The sequence below is a fragment of the Vulpes lagopus genome, chromosome 15 (genome assembly GCF_018345385.1).
Source record: "Vulpes lagopus strain Blue_001 chromosome 15, ASM1834538v1, whole genome shotgun sequence".
Taxonomy (NCBI): domain Eukaryota; kingdom Metazoa; phylum Chordata; class Mammalia; order Carnivora; family Canidae; genus Vulpes; species Vulpes lagopus.
The window spans coordinates 49,228,217-49,245,524 of record NC_054838.1 but is presented as its reverse complement, the minus strand read 5'-3'; the positions used below and the strand labels follow the sequence as shown (position 1 = coordinate 49,245,524).

Genomic DNA, 17,308 nt, shown 5'->3' with positions numbered 1-17,308 from the left:
GAAAGTATATTTTGGAAGTCAGATTAAGATCAGATGCAAAATAATCATAACTAAGGTAACAATATGCCAGAAGGCTCAAAGGCATATAAGTACAGGTCCCCGAAGGGATGCTAGTTGCCTGGTCAAGGCCTCTTCATTTCTTCTTTGTCTGCGCTCTTCTATTATCTTGGCCCATTATAGTAATTGCAGCTTGTCTTACATCTCTCATGATATTTTAGAGATATCATTGCTCCTAATAATGGAGACTTGCAAGATGCTTTAGTCTCATAACACATTTAAAATGATATCTTAGGTGATCCCTGGGTGGCTCAGTGGTTTGGCGTCTGCCTTTGGCCCAGGGCACGATCCTGGAGTCCCGGGATTGAGTCCCGCATCGGGCTCCCGACATGGAGCCTGCTTCTCCCTATGCCTGTGTCTCTGCCTCTCTCTCTCTCTCTCTCTCTCTCTCTCTCTCTTTCTCCCTCTCTGTCTATCATGAATAAATTAATAAATAAAAATCTTAAAAAATGATCTCTTAGGATACGTTACATCTGACATATTATATCTATTTGAATGATTTCTTTTAGCTATAACTTCAGTTATAGCTAAAATATTTTATTATTTTGAGTTTGAAGTAACACAATATTTGCAAAATTTTAAAAAATGAACAAGATAAAGTTCAGGAGAATAGAGGAAGTGGAGGATCTTGAGCTCACTTCATCCTAGGAATACACACTATATCTGTATAACTCACTCTGAAAATGACATGAAGCCCAGCAGAACATAGCTTCCACAGTTATTCATGGAGATATGGAGATGAGGCCACATTGAAAATAAGAAGAGGGCAGAAACATGGTTGAGATCCAAAGCCCCAGCAAGACTAACCACAAATGGGAGAGATATAACAAGCACAGAGAAATGACAGGAACAGACCCCCTACTGGACACCCTCAGCACTGAGGACAAGCACTGGGAAGATGAATCCTCATAACCTCTAGCTTTGAAAACCAATAGGGGTTAACTTGGCAAGCTTTGAAAATCAATTGGGCCTAACTCTGGATATATTAAAAATCAGTGGGCTTAGCTCTAGGAGGGCTAAAGGCGAATAAGAAACTAATCTTCCCTCCTTAAAGAGCTAATATAATAAATAACCCAACTGACCCAACACAGCATATAGCAGCAGTTTGAATAGTACCTGGGGTATATGTGGAGAGTATATTACTAATCTTAGAACATGGGCTAGAGGAACATAGATCTACAGGAGATTTCTTCAGGAACAAAAGTGCTGGCAGACACCATCTCTCTTCTCCTCCACCAGCCTCACTCTAGGCTGCTAGATACTTTTGGATACCAGAAGGACACCACCTATCTTACTAGCAGCATGTACCCAATTTATGTTCCCAGGCAGACTCACCCCTTCCATCTTGTCCACTTCAGCAAGCATTCCTCAAAAGGGATCCTGCCCTGACACACTGTGCAAGCAGCCCCAGTAGGGACTGACACCACTCCAAAGTAACTCCTGCCCTGGGGATAGTAGGAAATAACCCCACACCCAGCACATGGGCAGTTCCAGCAGCTGACCATTTTAGCTGGCCACACAGTGATAACACCCTGTTTACTTTGCTTGTAGCTGTGGCAGACATACTGAGTGGAAAAATCTTGTCTGACTGCCAGCCCCAACTACCACAGAAAGCTCCTCAGGGGGCCACATATGGAAAGCACTCTGCCAATTGATGTCCATTTAATTGCAGCACAGAGTGCAAACAGGAGCCTGACTGCTAACATTGCCCACCAGCAAGCCCATGGTTATCTCAGACACACCCCACAGAAGCACAGGGACCAAACCCTGTCCTATGAAACCACAACAGGACTGGACTGGACTGAGAACTAAGTCAGCTAGTGGCTCAGCCACAAATGTAGTGCTCACTCAGCCCATATCCAGGAGACACCTCTGGAGCACATGGTTCTGGTGAACAGGGGACATTGACTACTAGACACCACAAGACCTCTTCCACTACTTTTAATACCAGAAAACATAGCTAACCATCCTAATGCCTATAAACAAACAGAGTTAGACAGAATGTGGCAGAGGAATATGCCCCAAATGAAAGAACTGGACAAAATCACAGCAAAAGAACTAAATGAAATGGAAATAAGTATTATACCTGTTAAAAAAAATTCAGTAATGTCATAAAGCTATTCACTGGACTTGAAAAAAGTGTGGAAGGGAGTGCCTGGATGGCTCAGTCAGTTAAGCATCTGCCTTCAGCTCATGATCTTGGGTCCTGGGATTGAGCCCCATGTTGGGCTCCCTGCTCAGTGGGCAGTCTGCTTCTTTCTCTCCTTCTGTCCCTCCCCACTGCTCATGTGCTCTCTCACTCTCTCTACTCTCTCAAATGAATAAATAAAATCCTTTTTAAAATTAAAGAAAAAGAAAAAGATTGGAGGATCTCAGTGAGACCTTCAACAAAGAGATAGAAAATATAAAAAGAACCAATCAGAGATGAAGAATTCAATAACTGAAATAAAAAACACTAGACCGAATCAACAGCATATTAGACAATGCAGAAGAACAAATCAGCATCTGGAAGACAGACAAAGTAATGGAAAACAAACAACTGTAAAAAGAAAAATGAGTAATAAAGAATTAAAGAATTAAAATATGGTTAAGGGAACTCAGTGACATCATTAACTGTAATAGCATTCATGTTATAGGAAATCCAGAAGGAAAAAAAGAGAAGACAAAGAAAACTTATTTGGAAAAATAATAGTAAATCGACCAATTACATACCCAGTATGGAGGTTAAGGCACAAGAACAGTAAAATCAATTATGTCTACAAAAATAAATCTAGGAAGTCACAAAATAAAAGGATGTAAAATATGGCATGGCAGAAAATGGGGAAGGGAGTAAAAATATAGGACATAAATGTGTCCAAACTTAAGTAATCATCAAGTTAATGGAGATTGCAATACACATAGATGTTATATGTGAAACCAATAGTAACCACAAATTTAAAACCTATAATATATACACACACGAAGAGAAAGGAATCCAAGCATAACACTAAAGAAAGCCATCAAACCATAAGGAAGGAAACAAAAGAAGAAAGAAACAGAGAAGAACATAAACAACCAGAAAACAAGTAACAAAATGGCAATGAGTGCATACTTATCAATTATTACTTTAAATCAAATGGACTAAATAATCAAAAGACACAGGGTGATGGAATGGATTAAAAAGAAGGCCCATCTGTATGCTATCTACAAGAGACATTTCAGACATAAAGATAGATACAGATTGAAAGTTAAGGGATTAAAAAACATTTACCATGAAAATGGATACAAATAAAAAACTAGAGTAGTAAACAAGCTTTAACAGACATAAAGGGAGAGATTGACAGTAATACAATAATAATAAGGACTTTAACACCCTATTTACATCAATGGATAGATAGGTCAGACAATCAACAAAGAAACAATGGCTTTGAGTGACACATTAGTCCAGATGGACCTTACAAATATATACATAATATTTCATCCCAAAACAGCAGAATACTCATTCTTTCAAGTATACATGTGACGTTTTCTGTGATAAATCACTTTAGGCCACAATACAATTCTCAGTATTCAAGAAGATTGAAATGTGGCATCATTCATCTTCCCACCACAATAGTATAAAACTAGAAATCAGCTACCAAAAATTATCTGGAAAGAACATAAATACATGGAGGCTAAGTAACATGCTTCTTTTTTTTTTAAAATTTATTTATGATAGTCACACACAGAGAGAGAGAGAGAGAGAGAGAGAGGCAGAGACACAGGCAGAGGGAGAAGCAGGCTCCATGCACTGGGAGCCCGACGTGGGATTTGATCCCGGGTCTCCAGGATTGCGCCCTGGGCCAAAGGCAGGCGCTAAACCGCTGTGCCACCCAGGGATCCCAAATAACATGCTTCTAAATGATGAATGGTCAACCAAGAAATCAAAGAGGAAATTAAAAAAAAAAAAACCCGGAGTAAAAGAAATTAAAAACACAACTGTGTAAAATCTTTAGGACACAGCAAAACTTCGGGGGTGGGGGGGAGCTGCAGATACAGACCTGCATGAAGAAACAAGAAAAATCTCACACTTTGTACCTAAAAAAGAGAGAAAGAACAGAGCCCAAAACTAGCAAATAAATATTATGACAGAAATAAATGAAATAGAGACTAAAAAAGTAATACAAAAGATCAATGAAACCTGGAGCTTTTTCTTTTGAAAATTAAGGAAAATTGATCATCTTGAGCCATATTTACTAAGAAAAAAGAGGACTCAAATAAAATCAGAAACAAAAGAGAAGTAACAACCAAAACCACAGAAATGTAAAGGACTATAAGAGAGTATTGTGAAAACTTACATGCCAGCATATTGGATAACCTAGAAGAAATGAATAAACTCCTAGAAACATATAACTACAAAACTGAATCAGGAAGAAATAGAAATTTTGAACAGACTAATTACTAGTAAGGAAATTGAATCAGTAATAAAAAAACTGAACAAACAGAAGTCCAGGACAAGATGGCTTCACAGGTGAATTCTAACTAGCATTTAAAAAAGAGTTAAAAAAATTAAAAATAAATAAATAAATAAATAAATAAATAAGGGATCCCTGGGTGGCGCAGCGGTTTGGCGCCTGCCTTTGGCCCAGGGCGCGATCCTGGAGACCTGGGATCGAATCCCACATCAGGCTCCCGGTGCATGGAGCCTGCTTCTCCCTCCGCCTGTGTCTCTGCCTCTCTCTCTCTCTCTCTGTGACTATCATAAATAAATAAAAAATTTAAAAAAAATAAAAATAAAAAAAAATAAAAAAGAGTTAATACCTTTTGGTTTTCAATTTTTTTCCAAAAAATAAAGAGGAAAGAAACTTCCAAATTCATTCTACAAGACCAGCATTACCTTGATGCCAAAACCAAATAAAGGTGCTACAAAAAAAGGTAACTGCAGGCCAATATCTCTGATAAATACATGTATACAAAAATCCTTGACAAAATATTAACAAATTGAATTCAATAATACATTTAAAAATTATTCAGCATGATCAAATAAAACATTTCAGGGATACAAGTTTGGTTCAATAATACAAAATTAATGTGATACATTACATTAATAAGAGAAAAGATAAAAACAGTATCATCATCTTAATAGATGCAAAAAAAGCATTTAAGAAATTACAACATGGGATCCCTGGGTGGCGCAGTGGTTTAGCGCCTGCCTTTGGCCCAGGGCGCGATCCTGGAGACCCGGGATCGAATCCCACATCGGGCTCCCGGTGCGTGGAGCCTGCTTCTCCCTCTGCCTATGTCTGTGCCCCTCTCTCTGTCTCTCTGTGTGACTATCATAAATAAATAAATAGAAATTTAAAAAACAATTTTAAAAAGCATAAAAAACATTTAAAAAAAAGAAATTACAACATCTCTTCATCATAAACTCAACAGAAAAAGTTTAAAGGGAACATATTTCAATCTAATAAAGACATATATGAAAAACCCACAGGTAACATCTACTTAATAGTAAAAACTGAGAGCCTTTTTTCTAAGATCAGGAACAAGACAAGGAATTCCACTCTTACCACTGTTATGCAATATAGTACTAGAAGTCACAGCTTCAGCAATTCAGACAAGAAAAAGAAATACAAGATTTCCAAATTGGTGAGGAAGAAAAAAACCTGTCATTTTACGCAGATGGCATGATATTATATATAGAAAACTCTAAAACGTCCACCCAAAACTATTAGAACTGATAAACTATGTAATAAAGCTTCAAGATACAAAATTAATATATAGAAATCAGTTGCATTTCTATACAATCATAATGAAGTAGCAGAAAGAGAAATTAAGAAAACATCACCATTTACAACTGTACCAAAAAGAATAAGATATCTAGGAATAAGCATAACCAAGGAAGGTGAGAACCTGTACTCTGAAAACTATAAAATACCGATGAAGGAACTTGAAGATGGCACAAATGAAAAGATACCCCATGCTCATGGATTGGATGTTCATATTACCCAAAGCAATCTACAGATTTAATGCAAACCCTATCCAAATAACGGCAGCATTTTCCACAGAACTAGAACAAACAGTCCTAAAATTTGTGTCCACAGATGAACCGAAATAACCAAAGCAATCTTGAGAAAGAAGAACAAAGGTGAAGAGTTCACAATCCCAGACTTTAAGAAATAGTACAAAATTGCAGCAATCTAGACAATCTAAGCAAGGTACTGCCATGGAATCATACACATAAATCAAAGGAACTGAATAGAAAGCCCAGGAGTAAACCCACAACTATATGACCAATTAATCTTCAACAAAGAGGGAAAGAATATATAATTGGAAAAAATCTTTTCAACAAATGATGTTGGGAAAACTGGACATGCAGCAGAATGAAACTGGACCACTTGCTAACACTATACACAAAAATAAATGCACAATGGATTAGGACCTAAATGTGAGAGCTGAAACCATAAAAATCTTAGAAGAGATACAGACAGTAATTTCTCTGACATCAACCCTAATGACATTTTTTTAGATGTGTCTCCTGGGGCATGGGAAACAAAGGCAAAAAATAAACTATTGAGAGTACATCAAAATAAACTTCTGCACAAAAAAGGAAAACAACTAACAAAACTGAAACACAACCTACTGAATGAGAGAAGCTATTTGCAAATGACATATCTGGGGATCCCTCGGTGGCGCAGTGGTTTGGCGCCTGCCTTTGGCCCAGGGTACGATCCTGGAGACCCGGGATCAAATCCCACATCGGGCTCCCTGCATGGAGCCTGCTTCTCCCTCTGCCTATGTCTTTGCCTCTCTCTCTCTCTCTCTCTGTGTGACTATCATAAATAAATTAAAAATAAATTAAAAAATAAAAAATAAATAAAAATTAAAAATGACATATGTGATAAAATATCAGTATCCAAAATATGTAAAGAACTTACACCAACTCAACATCAAAAAACCCAAATATCCCAATTTAAAAATTGGCAGAAGACATGAATGGACATTTATTTCTTCAAAGAAGACATCCAGTTGGCTAACAGACACATGTAAAGATGTTCAGCATCACTCATCATCTGGGAAATAGAAACCAAAATCATGATGAGATATCACTTCGCATCTGTCAGAATGGCTAAAATAAAAAGGACAATAAATAACAAATGTTGGCAAGGATATGGAGAAAAAGGAACCCTCACATACTATTGGTGGGAATGTAAATTGGTGCAATCACTGTAGAAAATAGTATGGAGTTTCCTCCAAAAGATAAAGATAGAAATATCATATGATCCAGTAATGATATTTCTGGGTATCTACCCAGAGAATGCAAAACACTATTTCAAAAGGATATATACACCTCTATGTTTATTGCAGAAGTATTTACAATAGCCAAATTATGGAAGCAGGCTAAGTGTCCATCGATAGATGAATGGATAAAGAGTATTGGTATATATATGTATGTGTATACACACACACACACACACACACACAATGGAATACTATTCAGCTATTAAAAAGAATGAAATCTTGCCATTTGCAACAACATGGATAGAGCTAAAGAGTATTATGCTAAGTGAAACGAATCAGTCAGAGAAAGACAAATGCCATGTGATTTCACTCATATTTGGAATTTAAGAAACAAAGCAAAGAGCAAAGGGAAAAAAAGAGAGAGAGAGAGAGAGAGACAAACCAAGAAATAGACTCTTAACTATAGAGAACAAACCAAAGGTTACCAGAGGGGTAATGGATGGGGGGATACGTGAAGTAGGTGATGGGGATTAAAGAGTACATTTCTCATGAGAAGCACTGAATAATGTATGGAAGTGCTGCATCACTATATTGTACACTTGAAAGTATATAATACTGTATGTTAATTATACTGGATTAAAATTAAAAACTTAAAATCAAAACACTAATTTGAATATATATATATATATATCCCTATGTTTACTGCAGCATTATTTACAATAGCGAAGACTGGAAGCAGCACAAGTGCCCCATTAATAAATGAATAAATATAGAACATGTCATATATTTAAAAAGCGAGATTGTGCCATTTGCAACAACATAGGTGGACCTAACAGGTATTATTCTAAGTGAAATATATCAGAAAAAGAAAAATACTATATGATTTCAGTTATATGTGGAATTTAAAAAAAAGGAAGAGACCAAAAAAAAAAAAAAGAGAGAGAGACTCAAAATAGAGAACAAATTGGTGGTTGCCAGAGAGGAAGTTGCTAGAGGGACATGTGAAATAGAGGACTCTAATAGGTACAAATTTCCAGTTATGAAATAAAGAAGTCATGGAGATGAAAATTATAGTAAAGAGAATAAAGCCAGTAATAGTGTGTGAACATTCGTTACAGATGGTGACTATACTTAACAGTGGGGGAGCCTTGTATAATGTACAAAATTGTTAAATCATTATGTTGTATACCTGAAACTAATATAACACTGTATGTTAGTTAAATTTTTTTAAAATATAAACTCTGTATGTTAGTTAAGATATATTTCTTCTCTGAAGGAACTTTCAATCCAGTGGAATAAATAAGATACTCAAACAACTATAGTGATGTGTGAATGTGACATAAGATACAAATATAAAGATAAGAGAGACAGAAGACACTTTTGGCTTCAGGGGACCAGAGAAGGCTTCAGAGACAAAGTGTTAATTACATTTCAACTTGAAGGAGAAATGAGACTTTGGAATAGCGTAACTTATAATGTAAAATAAGGAAACCATGATGTTTGGTGAATAATGAAATAGACTAGCGTAAGAATGATTCTCCATCTTTTCAAGTATAAGGGTCCCTTTGTAACATAAAAAAGTATTATCATACCTTCCCCCAAAGCATAGTAATGAAAACATTTAATTGAGAAAATACATTTGTAAATATGTTTTCTCAAATACTACTACAGTAAGTATTGGCATCCTGGGGGTTTCGTCACCCAAGTATTAGGAAGTTACTGATAATAAATTTATGTTGGGGAGAGTAAGTGAAGGAAATTTAGAGGCATAAGTTATGGGTTGATCAAGGAGGATCTTGAAAGTCAAGGCCAGCTTTGGAAATTAAATTAATAAGTACTTATTCCTAATTCAATTTCATTTTGAAATATTCTTTATCCTTTATATCAGGATATTATAGCAGAATTTATGTGACAGGTTAGAGGGAAATATTTCCTTTTTATAAATTTTGTCCTGATTCTTGTTTATTTTGTGAAAAAATCTATGAAGATCAATGCTTTAACATTTTTAAACATTGCATTTTTTTTTAACATTGCATTTTTTAATACATATCTTACTTCTTCATCCTAGTTAGCCAGACTACTTGCAATCAACAGTATCAGAACACTGGAACAATCTTTTGCCTTGCTTCCTGCCTTCGAAGTATCCCAAAAATAGCTTTTGAGTCAGGGACAGCCACCACATATGTGACAAAGAATATTTTCTTTCATCCCAAATAAAATGAATAAATCAAATTACTGCCCCCAAAAAAAGTGATGGGAAAGAAATGAAATTAGCCTATGAGTAAAGTCAAGCTTTGGTAATACTTTTATGAAGCCTCTCAAAGATGACTTTTTTCTAGCCTCCTATTCCACTGAATTACTATTGCTGATGTCAACAAAATTTTTTATCAAATATAATGAATACCTTCAGCTTTTATCATGGTTTGCATGCCCTTGAAGCCTTGACAAAGTACCATTTCTTGCTGATACTCTTACTTTGGCATTATCATTTCCATTCACATGATAAATTTGGCATTTACTCCAGTAGTTTCTAACTCTACACACACTAGATGAGCCCATTCACAACCTTGTCTTCAACTACCACTATATTCTGGTGATTCCTAAATATGTAAGTATCAACCTAGACCCTCTAATGAACTATTGAACCAGGTATTTCAGTTATTTATTATATATTTCCACCTGGATGATTTCCAGGTCAGCATGGCCTTCTCCATAAACCTAAAACCTTTTTCTTTATCTTGAAATAGTGCATCAGATAGAATCTTGGGCAATGAGGGGGACACTTGGTGGGATGAGCACTGGGGGTTATGCTATATGTTGGCAAATTGAACTCCAATAAAATTTTTTTTAAAAAAAGATAGAATCTTGGGTATCATACTAGGCTTAATTTTGTCCTTCACCTCTTGTCCAATTAGTTATCAAATTCTGTCAACTCCACTTACTAAATATAAATATATGATTGATTATATATACTACTTCCACTGCTACCTCCCTAAATTAGTTGAGGTTTCCTAGATTTCAACTGTAGCTCTTTTTAGTAACCCTATTGCTGGTTTCCCCCTACCACCAAACAGTCCTTTTCTGCCACCAGAATCATCTTTCTAAAAATAATATTTCTAATTATAATTAAAAATAATTTCTAAAAATCAATTATATTATTATTCCCTTTGCTTTTCATAACAAAGTTCAAACTTCTTAACCTTAACATCCAAGATTCCTCTGTGAATTGGTTCCTGAATTTACAATATTATCTTTCATTCTTCCTCTCCACGCAGCTCTAAGTTTCAATACTCACAATGCTTTTTGCTCAGTATCCTGCCTCCTTTTGCCCATATTGTTTCCCAACACAAAGATCCTCCTCATTCCCCACATTTTCATCCCTAACTAGGCTGGTCAGTTGGCAGGTCCCTAACTAGCCTTCAGGATTATAATTACCTGTCACTTCCCCAAGGAAGAGTTCCCTGTCCTTCCCAGACTGAGTCATTGGCCCCTTGGCTCAATCACATCACCTTTGCCTTTGTCAACAGTACTATCACTCTGAGTTGTAATTACGTTCTCATTTTCTGTCTAACCAGATTGCAAGTGTTAAAGGTAGAAACATCTTTCTAATCTTTGTGCCTAGTTGAAACCATAATGCTTCATCCACAGGGATGCTTAAATAGTGTTTATAGAAATGTAAATTATGGAATTGATACAAATGGAACTGTGCCCTCTTAAATCATTAGCCATCAAGTCCTTATTCATAAAAAAAATCGTATACATGTTGGTGATTATACTTATGCTGTAATTTTTTTGCACTTCTCAAAGTTCACTCATACTTTGTGTTAGAAGGTGCTGAGATATTTAATGTTCCACCTTTGTTGTCAATTAAATGTTTCAGTACACGACAGTTTTTATAGCAGCATAACCTATATATTTTATCAAAACTCTGGAGGTAATACAGGAGAACTTAGGTCTCGCATGCCATGTGTTAGCATACACTTCTTTAAGCATTAAGGATTGAACAGCTTGTAACAGAGTTTTTGCCAGAAATTATCAGGTCAAGTCACTTAAAAGGAAAGGGTATTTTTCTTTACTACTTGTTAAACGCAATTAAGGATCATCCATCACTTTCTATGTGAAGTTTTTCATTTTGATCATCATTGCAAATGTACTGACTTTACCTGATCATTATCATCAATGGGAATTTGATCTTAGTGTTCCTGTCTTTGTTTCAGTATAAAGTAATGAATGATATTACAATTAATGGGGAAAAAAATCACACTTCTGTACCAGGCATGTTCAAGGCAATTTAACAGTGTACATTTATCACAGATAAGCCCTCTAAGAGGTGGTTATTTTAAAAGCTATTTTTCTGAGTTGTTTTTCAATCTGTTAAATGGAAATAATATACTTTCTGCTATAAATATTGGTAAAATTTCAAAAGTTTTAAGCTATTTCAGCAATATTTGCCTTTTATATTATAATCTACTTAAAATGTTCCTTTATTTTTATTTCTTATTAATCCCAGAATGCAAAAAAGAAAACAAGCAACCCCGCCCCCAAAATAAAGGGTAGGGTAATGTAGACACAAACATGTAAATGTAAGTGGAATATGTTTTTTAGAAAAGAACAAATGAATTAAGTGTTATATTATGATGTAAAAATTTCAAATTAGAGATTAACATGAAACAAAAGCCTGGAGTGAAAGTATATAGTAGGTCAAATATTTAAGTATTATGAAAAGTTCTTTAGAAAGTTATGAAATTGACTAAGAAAGGAATAAAGAATGAAAATCTGTTCCTGAAGATGATAGTGATAATTTATTTTTTTTAATTTTATTTATTTATTCATGAGAGACACACAGAGAGAGAGGCAGAGACACAGGCAGAGGGAGAAGCAGGCTCCATGCAGGGAGCCCGACATGGGACTCGATCCCGGGTCTCCAGGATCACACCCGGGGCGGAAGGCAGGCGCTAAACCGCTGAGCCACCCAGGGATCCCGATAGTGATAATTTATTAATGTTTTAATACATCTGAATAATTTAATCTAGCTTTCAATGAGCCTGTTAGGTTTTTGTTCCTACCCTATTTCTCTGCCTCTGTTCTGTCTCAGTAATACTGTTATCATCCACCATCCCTGCAAAAATACTGAAACATCTGTGAGGCAACTTCGTCCTATTTACTTATAATCAACTGCCAAATCTCTTTGATTTTACACTTTATTTTTTTTTAAATTTTTTTTATTATTATTTATTTATGGTAGTCACAGAGAGAGAGAGAGAGAGGCAGAGACACAGGCAGAGGGAGAAGCAGGCTCCATGCACCGGGAGCCCGACGTGGGATTCGATCCCGGGTCTCCAGGACCACGCCCTGGGCCAAAGGCAGGCGCCAAACCACTGCGCCACCCAGGGATCCCTGATTTTACACTTTAAATATTTCTCTGATGTAGTCCCTCCACTATAAATCTTCCTGTTGACTTATTTCAGACTTTCATCATCTCTCACATGGCCGTTGGCAATAGTTTCCAAATTTTTCTGTAACTCCCAATTTACTCCCTTGAATCTATCCTCTACATGGCTACCAAAAATCTCTCCATAACACAAATATTTAGGCTATGTCATATTGTTGTTCCTTAATAGACATATCTGATCACAGCCTCCCAACTCCAGATTTACCTCTTTGCTTCTCCCTCCTTTAAGTTCATCAGTGCTGGGCTGGTGATCTTCTGTAAAACAGGCAAAATGGGAATTGAAAAGAGGTGGATCCTTTGCTGTGCAAAAGTTTCTTATCTTGATGAAGTCCCAATAGTTCATTTTTGCTTTTGTTTCTTTTGCCTTCGTGGATGTATCTTGCAAGAAGTTAAAGTGGCCAAGTTCAAAAAGGGTGTTGCCTGTGCTCTCCTCTAGGATTTTGATGTAACCTTGTCTCACATTTAGATCTTTCATCCATCTTGAGTTTATCTTTGTGTCTGGTGCAAGAGAGTGGTCTAGTTTCATTCTTCTGCATGTGGATGTCCAGTTTTCCCAGCACCATTTATTGCTGCTCTGCTTGCCATCAGGGAAATACAAATCAAAACCACAATGAGATACCACCTCACACCAATGAGAATGGGGAAAATTAACAAGGCAGGAAACCACAAATGTTGGAGAGGATGCGGAGAAAAGGGAACCCTCTTACACTGTTGGTGGGAATGTGAACAGGTACAGCCACTCTGGAAAACTGTGTGGAGGTTCCTCAAAGAGTTAAAAATAGACCTGCCCTACGACCCAGCAATTGCACTGCTGGGTGTTTACCCCAAAGATACAGATGCAATGAAACGCCGGGACACCTGCACCCTGATGTTTCTAGCAGCAATGTCCACAATAGCCAAACTGTGGAAGGAGCCTCGGTGTCCATCGAAAGATGAATGGATAAAGAAGCTGTGGTTTATGTATACAATGGAATATTACTCAGCCATTAGAAACGACAAATACCCACCTTTTGCTTCAACGTGGATGGAACTGGAGGGTATTATGCTGAGTGAAATGAGCCAATCAGAGAAGGACAAACATTATATGGTCTCATTCATTTGTGGAATATAAATAATAGTGAAAGGGAATAGAGGGGAAGGGAGAAGAAATGCGTAGGAAATATCAGAAAGGGAGACAGAAGACTCCAGATACATGAAGACTCCAGATACATGAAGACTTCAGATACATGAAGACTTCAGATACATGAAGACTCCTAACTGGGAAACGAACTAGGGGTGGTGGAAGGGGAGGAGGGCGGGGGGTGGGGGTGAATGGGTGTCGGGCACTGAGGGGGGCACTTGACGGGATGAGCATTGGGTGTTATTCTGTATGTTGGCAAATTGAACACCAATAAAAATACATTTATTATTAAAAATAAAAGAAGTGGAGAGAATATTTTGACCATTGAGTCAGTGCATTTGCTCTCTCCCTACCATCCTCCCTCTATCTCCAACACTGGAGAAGGGCCTAAAAGAGGTTGTAAGGGTATGAAAGATCAGAGGATTCCTCTCTCTCTTTCTCTCTCTCTCTCAACACACACACACACACACACACACACACACACACTCTAAACCTCTTAAACCACATGGCCATTTAAAATGAGACTGAATTGTTCCCAAAAAAAAGTGACCATAAAACTACGGAATCTACCTAAGACATAATTAAAGGATATTAAATACAAATCAAACAAAATTGAAAGCAGTGGTTTTATAAAACAAAATCTGCTTATTTTTAAATCCCAAAGATTTAAGATTCTTCAACAATCTGATTACACTCTGCTTGAGGGTGATCTCCTCAGGAGTTATTCCTGACCTGCCTCCCAAATCCTGATGTATTCCCTGTTACCTTTCTGTATCACTGAATGTATGTGCTTGTGTTTCCTCTTGGCTTGTGAGTTTCTTTTAAGGGCAAAGTTTCAGTCTTTCATCCTCTTAACCATTTTAACACAGTGCCTAGCGCACAAGTGAGTCTCAATAGATGAATGTTGTATGTGTCACTGATGGACGATGGTCAATTAGTGAATTCTCAGAAATACTAAATAACAGTGACCAGTTTTATTTTATTTTATTATTTCTTAAAAGATTTTATTCATTGATAAAATGAATAAAGAGAGAGCACAAACAGGGGGAACAGTAGGCAGAGGCAGAGGGTAAGGGAGAAGCAGGCCTCTCAATGCAGGGTTTGATCCCAGGACCCTGGGATCATGACCTGTGCCCAAGGCAGATGCTTTACTGACTGGGCCACCCAGGTGCCCCCAAAGTGATTAATTTTAATTACTTCGAAGTTGTTCCTTTTTAATTTCTCAGGCACTACTATGTATTAATATTTCCTTATTTGTCGTATAAAATGCATTGAAATTGAAAACAGTATATTACCTTACTTACATCTATTTTCAAATTTCTATGTATTTTCAACATTTTAACACAAGTGATTTTGGGGATCATTTTATTTAATTTGTTTTGTAGGTTTTCGAAATTTACATATTGATGACCAAATAACTCTCATCCAGTATTCTTGGATGAGCTTAATGGTGTTTGGACTAGGATGGAGATCTTACAAACATGTCAGTGGGCAGATGCTATATTTTGCACCTGATCTAATACTAAATGAGTAAGTAGTAACTTGATTTTTTATTGTATTATCACATAAATATATATGTAGGATAATCTTGAAAATTACATTCCAATAGAGGTTTATACATCTATAATAATAGAATAGATAGAATTTTCCTGTAAGGTTTACCAGAATTATCTCAGGATATAGCTTGATATAACAAAATAAATAAAATTGTATCATTATATCAGTAATTTGATATTTGGAGATTTCCCCTTTTGTTTCAATATATAGTAGTCATCTCAGATCCATTTTTTTAAGCTTTAAAAATGTATCAAGAAATATACTTAAATATACTCAAAATGAAATATTTAGTTTACCAAATTAAAATCTTATACCTTGGAACTAATGAAGATAATGATGAAAATTAGAAGTATTTTTGGTTGAAAGTATTGACTTACCTTCAATGAGTAAAGATATTATCTTTCCTCCTAGAGGAAAAGTCAGACTGGTAAGTTATTTTAAAGATTGAAAGATAAATATTTCAATTTTCTTGGCTATATTTAAATTACTGTAATTAATTTTCTACATACAACCTTAAACTGAATAAGAATTTTTTCATGGAAATATTTATGCTATTCAAATGATGAATGCTGACTCAGAATTAATGACATATTAAGTTACTTTTGTCTTTATAGTTAACAAGTAATTTTCATATATTTTATTCCATTTAATCCCTTGAAACAGGGAAGGAATCAGTGTCCTTCATTTTATAGGTCAGGAAACAGGCTCAGAGAAATTACATGTCCTGCCAAAGAATCTGAGTGAGAGTCAGGATTAATTTTAGCTCTTCTGAGTCAAAATCTAGTTTTCTTTTTACTAGCTCCATGTGACTAATGTGGGTATTGTAGAACAGCACATGGTTGAGAAAATACCTTTAAAAAATTTCCTCAATCTTCACAATTAGTGTTCAACCTTGTCAATTATTTAATCCTTTGTAATGTTCTCTTTTCTTTGTCACCATACATTTCCCCTAGAATAGTTCTTAGTGTAACTTCTGCCCTGAATACACTGAACTACTCTATGTTCTTCAGTTCCTGTGAATCGAATCCATTCTCCCTTTGGATTAGACACAAAAAAAATATGTACTTTTTAACAGAAAAAAATAATCAATAAATTTATGATTCCCTGGGTGTTCCTCAGCTCCACATTCTCAACTCCTTAAGTTTTTAAAATATAATAATAAAAGTGAGAACATTAATTTTGGTCAATATGTATTTAATTGATTTCCTAACTTTAAAATTTCTTAACCTCAAAAATTCAGTATTGTGAATAGTTTATTAGTTTATTTTGATTACAAAAAGACATTTTCTGTAATATGTAAGTTACCATATTTCATTTTCTCTAATAAATTACACAAACTCGCTAACACATTGTGTGTTCCTTTTTCCCTGTTGCTCTTTCCTTTGTGTGTTGTGTATGATACAAGACAGAGGATGAAGGAATCATCATTCTATTCATTATGCCTCACCATGTGGCAGATCCCACAGGAGTTTGTCAAGCTTCAAGTTAGCCAGGAAGAGTTCCTGTGTATGAAAGTATTGCTACTTCTTAATACAAGTGAGTACAAGCAACTTTTACAAGACATTTACTTTTTTAATTTTTAATTCATTGGAAAAGTCTCAAATGATAATATTGAGGAAGTTTTGGAATATAGGTAAGGTCTGGAGCTGATGACCAAGAAAGAATTCTTGAGAAGTTTTTGGTGCAAAATGGTGGTTTTATTAAAGCCCAAGGACAGGACCCGTGGGCAGGAAGAGCTACTGCCTAAGCCTGTGAGGGGTGACTGATTATATACCTGGGAGTTTGGAGGGGTCTGGAGATAGCACAAAATTAGAGATAAGGAATTTTGGAAGCAAGGTTTCCAGGACCTTGAGGGGCCTGGCTATTGTTGGGAAAAGGTCACTTGTTACCCTCTAATAACACCTGAATCATGAGACCCTTCA

At 36.0% G+C, this 17,308-nt stretch overlaps 1 protein-coding gene across 2 annotated transcripts in view; it reads left to right on the top strand.

Annotated features, from left to right (window-relative positions):
• Window positions 1–17,308, top strand: part of PGR (progesterone receptor) — a 107,816-nt gene that overhangs the window by 79,571 nt on the left and 10,937 nt on the right. For both annotated transcript variants that reach the window (XM_041730587.1, XM_041730588.1), the window contains 2 exons: window positions 15,215–15,359; window positions 16,792–16,922. In XM_041730587.1, the coding sequence (XP_041586521.1) occupies window positions 15,215–15,359; window positions 16,792–16,922 (276 nt within the window). The remainder of the gene's footprint in view (window positions 1–15,214; window positions 15,360–16,791; window positions 16,923–17,308) is intronic.